General features: G+C 43.0%; 1 protein-coding gene across 1 annotated transcript; it reads left to right on the top strand.

Annotated features, from left to right (window-relative positions):
• Positions 1 to 2,288: 2,288 nt before the first annotated feature.
• RAB39A (RAB39A, member RAS oncogene family) lies at positions 2,289 to 15,180 on the top strand. Its single transcript, XM_076328183.1, has 2 exons — positions 2,289 to 2,611; positions 11,983 to 15,180. The coding sequence occupies exons 1-2, from the start codon at positions 2,289 to 2,291 to the stop codon at positions 12,407 to 12,409; spliced, it is 750 nt and encodes a 249-aa protein (XP_076184298.1). The 3' UTR covers positions 12,410 to 15,180.
• Positions 15,181 to 16,719: the final 1,539 nt, after the last annotated feature.

Here is a 16,719-nt window from a genome sequence, read left to right as displayed (position 1 = left end):
GACTGATTTTACCCTTCTGAAGGTTCATTTATCTGAGTTAACATTGTTTTATATTAAATGTTATTCAAAGAGCAACTAGTAAAGTATAAGCTATGTTCAATTTATTTTTTACAGGAATAGCTGGTGAAAGTAGACGGGAGAAATGGGCAGGGTTCAGGAGGAAATGCACACAGAGACACACACAAGCACACAATCACCAAGTCCTGGGGACTGACTGGCTAGCCCAAAAGGTCCCTGAAGAGTCCGGATTCTTGGACCTGGCGGCACCCTGCAGCTTCAGCTCAGCGTGCACAGCAAGATAAATCCTTCTGGCAGCTCCTGGCTGTGCCTTTTATAGATTCTGGGCTGCCAGGCCAAGTCTCTGCTGGAAGCTTCTGGGGTCGCACAGATGAGTCTCCCAGGGCCAGCCATGCTTGTACATCCCAGCCAAACTCATCTGGGGGCTGGAGAATGTGATCTCCCGAGCGCTGCATGCAAACCCCTCTTCTGACTTCACCCTGCCCTTAGTCAGGTGAAGGGCCAAGGTGCCCTTGGTCTCACTCATCCACGCTATGGAGCTGCAAGGTCTACCCAAGCCTACAGGGGGAAACATCCTAGTCTCACACTGGTGACCACGTAACACATTGGAATAACAAAACCAGATTCAGGCAATGAGAACACTCATCATAACAAACTGCCCCACAGAGTTACAAAAGAAATGTGGTTTCAGATACGCCCCTAACCAGCTGCAGGCAGTTATGGTCTTAGCTGCATCTGTGCCTGACATTAACAGAGGAAAACAGCAGGCTGTGTGAAAAAAAATGCCACCCATCTTCTCTCCCTGTCCTTTTCACTATCAAAGTGCCCATTCATGTAAGTATCCACTTGCTGCTGACCTTCTGCCAGCTCACCCAGCCTACTCTGCTTGGTTCTCAGGCTCTCTGCCCTTGGCTCCCTCACCCCAGCCCAATCTGCAGAAGAAGCTTCTGCAATTCTGTTTGCCAGAAGTCCTAGGATTTCTGCTTATTTGGCTCTAATGCCCTTACCAGCCATCTGAGGCCTGTTAGTGTTTGCTATCCCATGTGGTTCTGAGATGTTAAAAGAAACCTGAGGAATTTATTGCTCAGCAGATTTATCATAACATGATACTTAGCTGAAGATCCCAGGGGGGCAAAGAAATTTCTCCGGCGGGCATCTCGACGGACAGAATTGTTCAATTACCATAGGTAAAGGTACTTTAACAAAGGCCCAATACATGCAGTTTGTTCCACCGGGAAATGAAGAGTGTATGTCCCTGTCATTTCTGGTATTATGCCTTTTCTCCAGACAGTTTGCATGATTCTCTCTGGGAATACCTAGATCGCTAACTCTCCTTTTCCCTTTCGCCACTTGCCCAGTCCATCTTTACCACTTGGTACTTGTTCCTCTACTTGTTGTTCTGTCTCTTTCCCAGCTTGCAGTCCTCCGGCCAGGCCCTGCCCAGCTCCCACCCCACCAGACAGCTTCCTTTCAGCTCCCTGCCCCTTTTTCACCTGCTGATCTGGTTCCTCCCCTCCTTCCCCGGTATTTCCTTTCTGCTCCCACTTTTCTTTGTAAATCTCGCGCTTTAACAGCCCGGTTCTCTCCCACCTGATTTTCCAGGCCGGCCTGGTTCCCCCTCCCCCTAGCATCCCCCTTCTCCGGGCCCACACCTACACTTGTTGCCCACGGGAGGAGCTGCTCTGCTGGGCGAGCTGGACCCTGGGCACGGGCCGCGGCCGCAAGACAGCGTCCTCGCCGCAGCACGACGGTGGGCGGCCGGCGGTCCCCTCCGCAGAGCCCGCCGTGGTGCGGGCGGCCGGCTCGGGGCCGCGCTTCCTGCCCGCCGCGCCGCGGGGGAGGGCCCGTCTCGCCGCGCACATGACGGCGTGGTGGGAGGCCCCGGCGGGCGGCTCGGCCGCGCCACCGCAGAGCGGGCGGGAGAGGCGGGCCCCAGCCCGCACCCCGCGGCGGGAGGGCCGGGAGCAGGCGGGGCGGGGGCGCGGAGCCGGGGCCCGAGGGCCGGGGCCGGCGGCGGGAGCGGGGCAGCGCGGTGCTGAAGGGACAGCGCCCGCGGGCACCGCCCGCCCCGCCCCGCCCCGCCCCGCCCCGCCCGGGCAGCCACCGGGAGCCCGGCACGGCGCCCCGGGAGCGGGGCGGGGGGACCCGGCCTTCGCCCGCCGCCGCCGCCGCCCTGCCCGGCGCGGCCGGCACGGGGGCCCCGTCCTGCACCCGCGGGAGCGGCTCCCCGAGCCCCGCGCACCCCCCGCCGCCGCCCGCCCGCTGCGCCGATGCCGGGCGTTGGGGCGATCGGAGCGCGGTGCAGGCACCGGCCGCGCAGGAGCCCCAGGAAGAGCCCCAAGGCGGAGCCGGGCCAGGCCGGGACCGCCATGGACGCGGCGATTTGGATCTACCAGTTCCGGCTGATCGTGCTGGGCGACTCCACCGTGGGCAAGTCCTGCCTCTTGCACCGCTTCACCGAGGGCCGCTTCCCGGGGCCGCTGCACTCCGACCCCACCGTGGGGGTGGACTTCTTCTCCCGGCTGGTGGAGATCGAGCCCGGCAAGAGGGTCAAGCTGCAGCTCTGGGACACGGCGGGGCAGGAGCGGTTCAGGTACAGGACCCGGGATCTCTCCCCCTCCCGTCCCCCCCCTCAAACCTGCCGGCCCCCGGGCACACCCTGCCCCACAGTCCCGGCCCCCACCACCCTCCGAGCACCGTACCCTCATCGTCTGACACATCTCCCGCCCCAAGGACTTTGCCTTGCCCCCCAGCACATCTCACTCTGCACCCACCTGGCTGCTGTGCCCCAAAGAGCCCTCCACCCCATTGCCATCCAGTCTCACCACCCCATTGCCTGCCCGTGCCCCCCAGCCCTGTGGCCCACCATTCCTCTCGCTCCACTGCCCACCAGTTCCCCTCCAGGAGCTTCCTCCTTCCCCACCCTTTCCCTTCACACCCACCAGGAAACAGCTACCCTTCCCCTCCCAGCTCACACTAGGGGGTAACAAGTCGCCTTGTCGAGTTTCTCCTTCCCTCCCTCATCTTGCCCTGAAGTCCTGGACCTAGGGTAGCAATCCCTTCTCCGCATTTTTTTCCTTCTTTGCAGAAGGAGGCCCCTGCTTCACTCTGCATTTCTTACTTTGTCATCACCTCAGAACTCATCCTCCCCTGCAGTATTTCCCTCTGCCATAACTCTCCCTCCCATGCAATCTGGAGAGACCAGGCCACCTCCCTGCTCTTCCTCCTTCCAGCACAGCAGCACTGCGAGCACCAGTGCAGCCTTGGCAGCGTGGAAGCCACCGGGCAGCCAGCTACAGTCCCTTATTAGTGTTTTATCGGCCTTCTGCACCTGCTCTGCACTGATGGTTGCCAGGAGCCTTCACTAATACCTCTGTCATTTAGAGTGTAGCTAAACCAGCTCAAATGCTGCACTATTAAATCCTCTCCTTCCTCCTCCCTGTCACAAACAGGTGGCAAAGCTACCCTCTTTTCCTGCCCCAAAAGGATCACGGTCATTCCCCAACGTACAAACCGGTACTATCATTCACTCACTCTTGTGGCTCTGTTGTATCTGTAGTGCTTGCCACTTCAGGCAAGTTGTGTATGGATTTTAGTTTGGGCTTGGGGTTCAGTAGGTATGAACTCAGGTGGGAGGCTAGTGCATAGCCCATGTACGCGGTACCTGACCCACGCACTTGCTGTTACTGGGATGCTAGCAGTAGGGTTGAAATGGGTCTCTTCACTGGCCAGAATTGATTCTTTCATGTTCCCTGTCTTCTGCTGCAACAGTTGTGCAGATTCTCGCACTCAGCTGAAGAGGTGGGATTTCACTATCTTACCAGGGGACACCAACCCTTTTTTTTCAGTAACAAGCATTACACTGAAACAACACAAAAAATTTCCTGGGCTTGCATGAGTTACAACTTTATATGTATTTTTGCAGGCAGGCCTCTGAAGGGTTAGCAAAGAAATTAACAGTGATAATGGCAAGCTCTTAGAATTTTTCATCCTCCTTGTGCTTTCCAGCAAAGAATGTAAAATACTTGTAAACAAGTGACTAACAATGTATAATCTCTTTATTTTGAATTTGCTGACAAATAGCCGGGATGGCCAATGACAAGGCACTTGACTGAAAGGAATGCAAATGCAGAGAGTTTTGCATACATTTTAAATCAAATGATAGCCATCCTTTAACCCGGGAATGCTCAGGGGATATACAGTGATGAGTCATGCATTCAGTTGCTTTTAAATTTACCATTAGTATACATCTGTGTTTTTTCTAATACCCAGAAGATACAAACTGAAGGAAGTAGTTTTAAACATTTGTGTTTGTTTTTCCGCTAAGAGTTTCTTGTCAGTTGGTGTACCAAATATCATAGCGTTTATTGTATAGCCTGTTTTACACTTACTCAAGTAAATTATAAATATTTTACTAAGTTATACACCACAGGTTAAAATCTTGCATGTTCTGTTCTCTGCTAATGGAGAAGACTACAGATCACGAGCAAAGATGGTCTTGGGGAAGAACTAATTATTCCAAGAAGTAATCTAATTTTGTGGAACGCCAAGCAGTTTGCAGTTCTGATTCCCAATTCTGCTCTGGTTCACTTGCATTGGTACTTTAGAGGAGGTAAAACCTGGCTTTAAAGCTCCCTGGAGAGTTCCCTGCGTGCAGGGCAAACTACTGGCTGCATAATAACCCCCTTCTTTTGGTCCCAGGCATTAGGGACATTCCCAGGGGAAAAGTTAGGTGTGACACATCTGCCATCACACTCTCTTGAAAGAGAGCACATATTTTCTTGGAGAAATTGTTTTGGAAAAATTCTTACATGCGTCTAGTTCATTGATGCTGCTGTATTTGAACTGGATGTCATGCACGATCTTAGAGATCACCTTTAACACACACCGTTTGTATTACTTCTCAAATAAAGTAATTCTTACCACTTCCACAAGAAGGGTGAGCAAGCTGCAAACACTGGTGCCGGACAGTTTACTTATTTTGAGCTCAGACAGGGCAGTTACTGACTGTATTTACTTTGACATCAGTAAGGCATCACTAAGCAGAATCTCCCATTGTGCTAGGTGCCGTACGGACAACTACAACATAATCAATACCTTCAACACTTTAGTAGAACAAGAACCTACAGACTTGCTTAGTATAGACTCAGGTCCGTAAGACAGACTAAGGTAAATGAGGGGTACACCCTAGGTTTCTTTCTATCTTGAGATTAGTTGTCATTTAGAGCAATGTGCTGCTTTGGCTGTGTTTTGCATCATCTACTTCGCTGTGACTTTTTTTGTTTATTTAATTTTCCGGTATTTAAATCCAACAATATATTTAAATCATGAAACTTCCAAGGCTATAAAGTGCTTGGTAGTGGTGCTAAGACTGAGAGCTCATTTCAAGAACGCAGGGGCGAAATGTTGTGGGGATGCCTCAGTTACATTAACCCACTTTTTAGTAGCCTATGATATTAGATACATTCTGTTTCTAACACATGGCTTGAAAATAAAAGACTATCCTTATTCTTCTTTTTAAGTAAGCAATATGTATTTTCAAAATTAATACCATTACAATGTAGTCTTTAGTCATAGTATAAAAATAAGTCTTCAATATTAGATAAAGCTTTTAGTGAAAGTTTGGTTCATCTGGTAAAGATCAGTAAGATCATAATGAGAAAGAAACACTGTGACTGATTTAAAGTCACCCTAAAGCCATAGTCTGATGTGATTAAAGCATCTTCTAATTCATTTTCAGAAACAATTGTTCAGTGGCCATCATCTTATCAAGGCTTTTCTTGAGAGTATTAATTAGGGTCTTACATCTTTAACCTAATATTTAGATTAAGCTAAGAGGATGACTTCTGTTCTAGACAGTATTTTCCCCTTCCATAATGCTAGTTTAGGCAGAAATAATTAGCAGAACCAACACGTATTCTACATGGGAAGTCATAATTTCAAAAAGAATTTAGGATCTGCATTTAACAAATATTCCCAATTAAAACTAAAGACTTCAAAGTTATCCTTTGGAAAAACATTCTAATGTATCATTATTGTACATCACAACGTATAACTTCCAGCATTTCAAATACAGAACCATCTGGAGGAACCTTACAGCATTCAATATCAAAGTGTCATGGTTCCCTTTTAATACTTAGTGCAGTCTTACCTTTTTAGCATGTTCTAATAGGGAAAAACTTATTTTCTCCAAGCCTTTATCTGTATTTACCCTTCATTTATTACAAATACCAAGCATTATACAAAATGAGCAAAATATTATTGATACAAGTATTCTTGCTGAAAATAACAACTTAGGATGGTCTTGAGGATGCTAGGATGGTCCATATTTAACAACAGCACAGATAACGATCTTTGTAATATCTATTTTATTTATATGGAGTGGGGGAGAAAATAAGAATTACCTTTTCAGTAATGCTTATGTCAATTTTTGTAACTCTCAGGCAAAGATGGTATAATAGTTCACATATTTAGTGTGGACCGACCGGAGGCTGTAGCACACCCATCATCAGTGGCTAGCGTGACATGCATACTGCAGCCTGAAAGAGGAGGGGCTGCACACCCACATAGGCCTCCGGTCACCAAGGGGTTACAGTCACCTCTATTAAGTAGGAGGGTTGTTTCCTTTCATTTAGTGTAGCCATAGGAAGCAGGCAAACTCCCTCCTGAAATATCAGCTTGCACCTTGAACAAAAGCCCAGGCAGACACATTGGTTTGGGCACTTCCATTAGCTGTCACTTTGAGAAGGGTTCAGAGTCTTCTGTGAAAGAGAAGCTGAGAGAGGAAGCAGCAAGGAAGTACTGGGCACAAAGGAACAGAAGAAAAACAAAGTGTTTTAGGCAGAGAGATAAGACAGAAGAAAAACAGATGCAGGGATGGATTTAAGAGTTCGGTCTCCCTTTCATTCAAAGTCACAGGCAGATTTGCCAGATTCTAAATCTGAACGAAGTTCTGCTTCCTATTTCCAACCAGCACCTCCTCTGAACGGTTTCCTGGAAGGAGATGGCAGGCTTCATTGCTGTCTCCCCAGTTTTAGAAGAAAGGCTGCTCTTTGGCCATTACTTTTTCACCCTAATCCCACCCTGTCCCTAACTTAAGGCTTTCCCCCTACTTAAAGGAAGTACTCCCCTCTCCCTTCTTCCCCACAGAAAATTAATCATGGTGCTGCAAGTAACACATTCCCTTCCATAGTGCTGGTTTAATGACATGAATTAGCTGAACCAAAGTTTACTCTACACGAGAAGCCATCACTTCAACAAGAATTTAGGATCTGCACATGGATAATTTGAGAAATGGAAATTTGAACATCCTGTATGAATAAGTTGGACTACATCAAACCTGACCTGTCACCAGTTCCTCATCCTGACTTGAAAAACTTGCAGGACTCTATGTTTTTTTCCTTCTGTTCAAAAAGTGACAACAATAAGGGAGTTAAAAACTTCATTTTGCTTTTAGAGTATCATCCTGCAGCACTTACCAAAGTGTGTATAATCATGTAAGCGGATTCCTTGCTTGTGAAAGAACACAAGAAAGGCCAGTCTGGTTTTGTCTATGGTCCATACTCAGATATCTTGTCTCCGATAGAGTCTTTGAATTCTCCTGAGTACTCTTGAGGGACTTCTGGAGAGTGATGCAGGTTGTCTATTCACTAAACCTCAGTCTGTTGTTCAGTACTTGTTCAGTCTTCCATGGAATACAGATGAACTCTTTGCATTCGTAAGATCTTTCCCAAGGAGATCTACAAGTCTACCAGCTATTATATGAAGAGCCTTTTACTGTCAGCCCTCCTTATCTTTTGTTGGCTACCATGCACGCTCATCATCAAGCTTTTCAGTGAAGACGTATGCAGTACATTGACATGGTCTGTAAATTTTATAAAGCTATATGTCTTCTGAGCAAAACCCCTCGAGCATCCTGTGTACCATGGGCTCTGTGTACACTGACCTGTGCCTTGTGAAGTAGTGCACGAGGAATCTGTGTGAAAGATAGGTACCTCCACCGTGCTAAAAAAAAGTTCCTCTGCATTTTGTGAGGAGCTTGAAAACCCATCTGAGGGTTGGCATGCTCTTTTGCGAAGCCCTCCCAAGCAGAACCCTTCTAGGCACTCACCTGGAGCAATGGTTTGTTTTCAGCTCGGATCTGAGCTAAGAGGGAAGGCAGGGCTGTCCCCGCTGAGCGGCTCACAGCCTGTGCAGAGGCAAAGCACTCGCATCCCCAGGGAACTTATTCAGGCACCATGGTTAGGGACGCAGCTGAGTGGAGCACAACTTCAGATGTCTGTGTTATAGTTCTGCCTAAGCCTTGTTGAAGGCACTTAAAAGTCCTATAATCTTTAGCAATAATATTAATAAGAGGCAAAAATTGCCCTTACACTTAGTTTTATAGAGAAAAAAAAAACCCAAAACAAAAGCAGAGAGACCTACCAGACCATCTAAGTCAATGCTCTTTCATTCTTTCTAGGTGTGATACAGGGCATAAGTGAGCAGAAGTACATCCACTTCACATAGTTCATTTTCCAAATAACTCTAAGCTGTCTACTAAAAATACGTCTAATACTTAATCTACTCTGATTGTCATATATAAGTCAAATATTTTGCATCTGTAAGATGTTTCAGATACTGTTGAACAACCTGTGTGGTGGGTTGATCCTGGCTGTACACCAGGTGCCCACCAAAGCTGCTCTGTCACTCCCCTCCTCAGCTGGACAGGGGAGCGAAAATATAACAAAAGGCTCGTGGGTCGAGATAAGGACAGGGAGAGATCACTCAGCAATTACCATCATGGGCAAAACAGACTTGACTTGGGGAAATTAGTTTAATTTATTACCAATCAAATCAGAGTAGGGTAATGAGAAATAAAACCAAATCTTAAAAACACCTTCCCCCCACTCCTCCCTTCTTCCTGGGAAGGAAGGGAAGGGAAGGAAGGAAGCGCCTGCTCCAGCATGGGCTTCCCATGGGGTCACAGCATCCTTTGGGCTGATCCACCTGCTCTGGCGTGGGGTCCTCCACAGGCTGCAGGTGGATATCTGCTCCACCGTTAACCTCCATGGGCTGCAGGGGGACAGCCTGCCTCACCATGGTCTTCACCAGGGGCTGCAGGGGAATCTCTGCTCCGGCGCCTGGAGCACCTCCTCCCCCTCCTTCTTCACTGACCTTGGTGTCTGCAGGGCTGTTTCTCTCACATATTCTCGCTCCTCTCTTCCAGCTGCTGTTGCGCAGCAGTTTTTCCCCCTTCTTAAATACATTATCCCAGAGGCACTACCACCGTCGCTGGTGGGCTCGGCCTTGGCCAGCAGCAGGTCCGTCTCGGAGCCGGCTGGCATTGCCTCTATCGGACATGGGGGAAGCTTCTAGCAGCTTCTCACAGAAGCCACCCCTGTAGCCCCCCGCTACCAAAACCTTGCCACGCAAACCCAATACAACCTACCACATTCACGTGCCAGATGTTTTTCCCAGTTGATGGCCTAAACTTTCTGCTTCAAAATTTTGTCTTACTTGTCAGGAATAGTTTCTTTTAAAATATAACTGCAAATAATAACTCACCTTAACAGTAAAACTGTTCAAATATTTGTAGACCGTATTTTAACAGACACCATGCTTTTCTCAGACGTTAGACAATCACATAACATGATATCATATGTATCATATGTATCTTTAAAACTTTTTGTGTTATTTTTTTCTTTTGTTACTGTTTTCTAAAGCCTCTCTAGTATATCAACCTTTTTTTAGTAATGAGAAAACTAATTTCAAATTATACATACCAAAAATATAGAAAAAACAACTGCTGTCTCTCCCATATATTCACCCAGTTTTTGTGATGTACAGCCCAAAGTTACAGATGCTTTTTAATCATCTCCGTTACAGGCAATACATACACATAATTAAATATAATGGCTTAGATCATCAGCTAGTGTAGATTAGCATATCTCTGCAGGAGTTACAACAGGTGAGGGTACTGACTGCTGTGTATAAGCACCCAGTAACCCATGGAGGGCTGTTTTTCAGTACTCCAGTTCATAGATACATGATATAACATTGTTCTATATAGGAATGCTTGGTAAACGATGCACTGCATTTGTGATAGTAACCTGCTTTCTTCCCTGGCTAATGCTTTTCTTTGGCATAACTGTTTTCAAGACTTTTTTTTTTACTGAAAATAGGTTGTATTAGCTTCCACTTCTCCAAATCGAATCCCATTTTTGTCACCCACTTCCGCTCTTTCTAGAAACACTTGAATTATTTTAATGTACTCATTTGTGTTTGCAACTGCTCTACAGCAAAAAAAATGCTTAAGAAAACCTGAAACAGATCTTTATGGCATCTTTATTTAATACTTCACAAAATGTGACACCCCTCATTTACGGTCTTAAATAATTTTGCGAAACCATGTGTCATTTTTCATATCCAGGCTATTTTAATTAATCTGAGGGTAAGATCCTATTGTCTTCACATTCGAACTGTTCAGAGAGACACTCCTGGACTCTATTGCTGGGAACGTAGAAAAGATCTTTCTAAACATTAGGACAAACAATGCCTCCCTGTTATCTAAATAAAACCACTTCAAATGCCATTTGCTGTGGCTAAATGAATTTAGATATGCCAAGAAACCTAAGCCTTATCTAGCTGTGCACTTACCTATCTGTAATATGACTACTGCTGCTAATTATACCTCTGTGTTCAAATTGTTATAAAACACTATATGAAATGCAATGAACTGAAAATCAGAGGGAGCTACTGTTACGGAAAGATATGTTACTGCGTACAGTTCATCCTGATTCCAAAAGTTTTGAGGCTGCATCCTCTTCATAATCATAAGATAAAATGGAATTAATTCTTGGATAAATTATAATTTCAAATAATGACTGTTAATAGAGAATGTGCATCTCATTTCAGTTGGAGAATACTTATATACACACTAGCTATATATTTATACCAGTAACGAGTGCTTGCGTCCACTCCTTGGTAGGCTGTCACTTCCTTTAAAATGTCTCTTCTCACCTTCTCTGTCCTCCCCTATTGCTCGTGATTAGAGACTTACAATAATTTTGTAGTCCCTGTATCTTTCTCTCTCTCTACATTCTAACAAACATTTTTTCTTCTTTGAGAGCATATTAAAAATTTTTCAACCAGAGGAAGAGTTTCCTTCTTCCAAAATTCCTTCTAGTGAATGCTCTGGAACGTAAAGGGCTCAAAAGTAGAAAATATCTGTTGCCAGTCCTGGAAGTCTCATGCCAAAAAAGAGTAAATGCAATTATAAAGAGCTTTTGAACCTCTGTGTGAGAGAGATGCTGGAGGTAGAAGTGTTCCTTGCCAATGCTGTAACAAGTGTGTGTTTGCCCAGCTCAGTTACTTTTGGACAGTTTTGTTTAGTGAGCGTCCTTTCTTAGCCTGTTACCTGTTGACTTCTATCAGCACAAAGAATTATGATTATCTTCTGTACAAACTCTTCTATCGAAGAACTTTTCTGCAAGGAATACAAAAGGATACGCTTGTACACTGGCAAGCTTAGGCTCCAGGTTTCTCGACATCTGCCTATGTATTTCAGTTTGAAATAATTGATTAGAACAAAGTGAAGCGCATGTTTGTATAAAACTGAAGGACTCGGACTTTAACACCAGCAAGTGTTTGACAAATAAATATATATATTTTACTCTGTGAACATGTGCCACAGTTTGATAATAAAGTCTACTTTGCAGAATAATTCAGCATTCAAAATTCACACTAGAGATGTTGGCTTCAAGAATGTTTAGGAAGTGACTTTTGAATGTAAGAAAAAAATGAAAAAGGAACATTTTGTGTGTAGAAGGTAAATTAATAAATTCCAATTAGTTTTAAAACAAGCAAAGATATTTCATAAAACTCATAGTAGATAAAAACACATTGCCACATGGAAAAGTAATCTATTTATGAATAAATTGAAAATGTATTTTAGTTTTCCTTTTTTTTTTTTTTCCTTCACAGATCAATAACACGCTCTTATTATCGCAATTCTGTGGGTGGCTTACTAGTGTTTGACATCACAAATCGACGATCTTTTGAACATGTGAAAGACTGGCTAGAAGAAGCAAAAATGCACGTGCAGCCCTTTCAGATTGTGTTCCTGTTAGTAGGACATAAATGTGACTTAGTGTCACAGCGTGAGGTTACAAGAGAAGAAGCTGAAAAACTGTCATCTGACTGTGGTATGAAATATATAGAAACTTCAGCAAAAGATGCCACGAATGTTGAAGAGTCCTTTACAATTCTTACACGAGACATCTATGAACTTGTAAAAAAAGGAGAAATCTCGATACAAGATGGATGGGAAGGTGTCAAGAGCGGCTTTGTTCCAAATGTTGTACATTCATCAGAAGAAGCTGTAAAGCCCAGGAGACAGTGCATCTGCTGAATTTGTAGCGTGCCAAAGAGCACATCGGGTGTTCAGAAGATGATGCCAACCTAAATAACAGAATAATAATTTTGAAACAATATTAGATCATGACATAGCTGAATCATAGAACGGTAATTTGTTTTTGTGTCCTTCTGTCTAGGTCATAACTTCATAAAACTTTAAGTGCTTTTTTTCTTTTCAGAGTACAATAACTTTGTGTGGTCTTCAGGAAAAGAAATTATATATTGCTAAAGGAAAAACTAATCCTATAGCAAGACACTGAGAAAGCGCAATAATCATCGTGACAACATCCTCTCTTGGGCTTTGTATTTTGAATACTGTTTAAAATCAAGGCTTGCTAGGTGAGGATCAGATGAGCTCATTACTTGGTTCATCCTGCCTTAGTTTTGGACAAGAAAATATTATACCTTATACTTTTTTAATGTGATTCTTTACTCCAGTGCAGGGTTGCTAATGACCATTAAAGTTTAGAATGCTGTAGAATTTCATAATAAAGATAACTCTAAAGAAAGCAAGCTGAAAGATTGCTCCAATAGCAAACGTTTTTGATATGACTATGAATACAAGCCTTACTAAAGAAAAAGAATGTTTTAGAAAAGATGATTTATTTGTATATGAAAATGGGGAATAGAAGCAATGAAATTTATTATTAAATATTTTCTGAATTGCCAGTGAAACTAAATGTAACATCATATATGATCCAGCTGTTATTTGACTTGTATACAAAACAGATTTCCCAACCACTGGAGTTACATTTCGGAGGCCCGATCCTCAGCTGGGTAATTATCATAGCCACATTGATGCCTAGGGAATTATGTTAATTTACACAAACAAATTCTGTATTAGCTTTAAAAAATAAATCTACTTCTAACTAGAAGTAAAAATCAGTTAAAAAGTGCTGCAACCCATGGGGACCCAGGCCTTAAATTTGAATAGAGCAAGGATTGTTTTATTCTCAGCCAGAAAATGATAAACCGTTGTCTAAAAAATGAAGGTTTTGAAACCAAACCTGTTACGAACAGAGTGTTTGGAGAGGAGAGAATTTCTAAAATAATGCTTGGCTACAGAGAGCAAAGTTGGAGAACCCCTATTCTAAGAAAGCAACACGTAGTAGCTTTTAATAACAACAATAATAATAGGAGAACTCTGTGATCATGTAGCATTTTACTGAGCTTAAGGTCATCTTCCTACTCCTCTGAATATAACACACACTCGCTTTATGCAAACTATGCCCTATATGTCTAGCACTTAAATACCAAATAAGTCTACTTCTATTTTATTGTAGTAGTATAACAAGATGACTTGATCTCCAGAGCTGATAAGCATCTACAGTTTATCTGGACATACTCATAATCACCGAACATCAAGCCAGTTATCTTCATACCAAGTTGTGTTATCATGTTACAATTCTCCATTTTGAAGACCAGGCAACAAGTCTATCTAATCTAACTTTTTTCTTCAACAAGCATATGATTGGTTTTCCCTCAGATTACTTTTAGGTCCTTTTACAATCCTTTTGTAAAAATTCCATAGTGTAGAGACAGGTTGTTTGGTTCCAGTTATTTTGTTCATTTATGGCCACTAAAATCATCACTTTCAAAGGGAACTGAAAGGTTAATTTTTTCAATAGCCTGAGTCTCACTTACACTGAGGCACAGTTACACTGTCATAGAAGGATACAGAGGCCTTAATATAAACAGGAATCAGCCTTAATTCATTAGCAATTAAAACAGTTAGTTAATTCTAGTCTCAGCATGCCACAAAGTAGTTGCTGTGAGCCTGATTCTCTATTAAACTACATATATTAGTTGTTTACACCAAATCAGTTTTAATTTGAGGGCATTTTAGGCCCTCTTTACGTAAACGTAACTGACTACAGATGCCGAAAGGTAGTGCAGAATCAGGCTGTGTGCATTTGACACTGATTCCCCTATGATATTAGGCCCATGTTGTGTATCTCAGAAGATCTTCTCTTAGTTGTTTAAGAGGACAGAATGGGCCAACGAATAAATCGGTGGCTGAGGAGTAAACAGACCCAAAGTCTACCACTCTTTCACTGTGTGTTTCTGAGCAGGGCATTTACGTTTTCTGTGCCTCACCTGTATCTCAAAAATAGAGATGATCGTTCTTCCTCAAATTCACAAAGACTGCTGAGACTCATCTGACTGTATGATCTTCAGTCTGGACTCTTTTCTCTGTGTGCTACCTGTTGTAGAGTGTTTAGCACCATGGGATGTGGATACTGGTTTCTTCTGCCATACCAAAAAAAAAAAATTAAAAATATTAAAACAGCTTTGTAAGTACCAGGTATTGCTATGAATCTACATTTCATTACACATTTCATTACTTTCAGGTTAAAATCTTTTATCTTAAACTTTTCTTCCTGAATACTCTGGAGCCAATGAGCTTTTCATTCTGTATGAAAAAAATCAGGTGTGTTGGGGGGGGAGGGACTGGGAGAAGAGAGGAGTGGAGGGGAGGTATGCACAGAGAAATAAACAATCATCAGAACAGAGCCTTAATGATCTCTGCTGTCAATGTTGTACCTGTAGTGTCACATTTATTACACTGGGAATAGAGCTTTTAACCAGATTCAACTGTGTAAGGAACTGGTACTGTCAATGCAACTAGAAGAGAAGTTCACTGCATTTTAAAGTACTGTGCACATAGTTGTCTTATTTGTAATCCCTAAAAATGTAGATTAACATGTACATTCAAACATTGTCTATCTTGATGATATATTAAACCACTACTGTACCTTCTCACTACACACGTGCAGTTAATAGAAATGTCTGATAAATAGATGATTTGCTGAAATACATAATTTTGTTTTCAGATGCTTTGCAGTACAGTATATAAGTAACAGCTCGAATAGGCTGTAGAACGGATTATAGTTCAGTGCATGTATATTTTTTTCTCCCAAGGAAGGGCAAATACAACGCTTACTATTGATACCAGAATGAAATTTTCAGAAATTACAGGAATTAGAGAAATCTCATTCGGCAGCCAAATTAATAAGTAGAAATTATTTATTAAGAAAACTCCACAACTTTTGCAAATTAAAGTTTGGCAAATCCCAGTTAGGAAAAGGAAAAGCTGTTGAAATAGTAAACAGTTTGTATTTGGATTCATAGGGCTGCCAAATGAATGGATATAAAGTATTGTTTTGTACTCCTAAAATGTTTAAATTTTCATTGCTTTTATTTTACGTTTGATAAAGAAGAATAAAAACCTTCCTTTACTCATTTAAATATTTTACACATGAATTCTTTAGATATTTTGGCTTGCTTATAATTGCATCTGTCCTGTGTAAGAAGCAGAACCTAGCACACCCTAGGAATCAACCAAGGAAAAAATTTTGAGGTAGCATATTTTTATACTATTCATTTATGCCTTCAGTATGGAATAGACTTACCAATCTAACTTCAAGCTAGATGACTCAGTTCCTGGTGACTGTCCTGTGCTCACAGAAAATAATACAGGCTTGACGGAGCACCCAAGTACACTGCAGTTGCTCTGTGCTGAGATTCCTTCTGCCACAGCCAAACCGTTACTGGTACCCAAGCTGCCTAACTTAAAGCAAAGATAGGTGGATGCACTGTGCTCACAGATATTTCAGTCTCAGTGTTTCAGCTTCCTTATAGAACACATGCTCCGTTGCCCTCTTTTTACATAACTAACATTCAGGGAGAGCGCTTTTCCCCCGGCTGTAGACCCCAGCACATGACATCAGCTCCTCCAAGTCTCCACCCTTGCCTTTCGCCCAGAGCTGGCACAGCAATCTCAGCAGCCTTTATTCAGCCTTGGAGAGAGACAAGGAGGGCTGAGGGTTTATTTTCTACATGGGCATGGAACCATACCTCAAACAGCTGGACTGTTTAAGAAATCATTAAATATCAAAACACAATTGTCAATAGCAAACATTTGCATTGCTCGTTTCTCAGAGTCCAAAGACAATCTTTTAAATGAGTGAATGAAATTAAAAAAGGAATCTGTGAAATATAAATCTCTCTGAAAAGCCTGATGGATAGAACTGCACAACAAAATAAACAGATTCTGAAAAAAAAGTCCAAGCATTTGTGTAACGATCCTTTGCTCTAGTACTTAACTGTATGTGGTAGCACCTAAGAAACCTATAGGTTTCTTAAGGATAATGATGGTATCATTGAATGTATTTAAAACTAGAAGAATTCAACCAAAAATTCACCTGCCTGATCCTCAGAGAAAAAAAATGACTGTATCTCATGAATACATGTATACTTACTTCCCAGCTCATTTCTAGTAGTAATTCGTCTGGGTTTAGTGCT

Source organism: Aptenodytes patagonicus, chromosome 1, assembly GCF_965638725.1.
Source record: "Aptenodytes patagonicus chromosome 1, bAptPat1.pri.cur, whole genome shotgun sequence".
NCBI lineage: Eukaryota > Metazoa > Chordata > Aves > Sphenisciformes > Spheniscidae > Aptenodytes > Aptenodytes patagonicus.
This window is presented reverse-complemented; position numbering and strand designations above follow the sequence as displayed.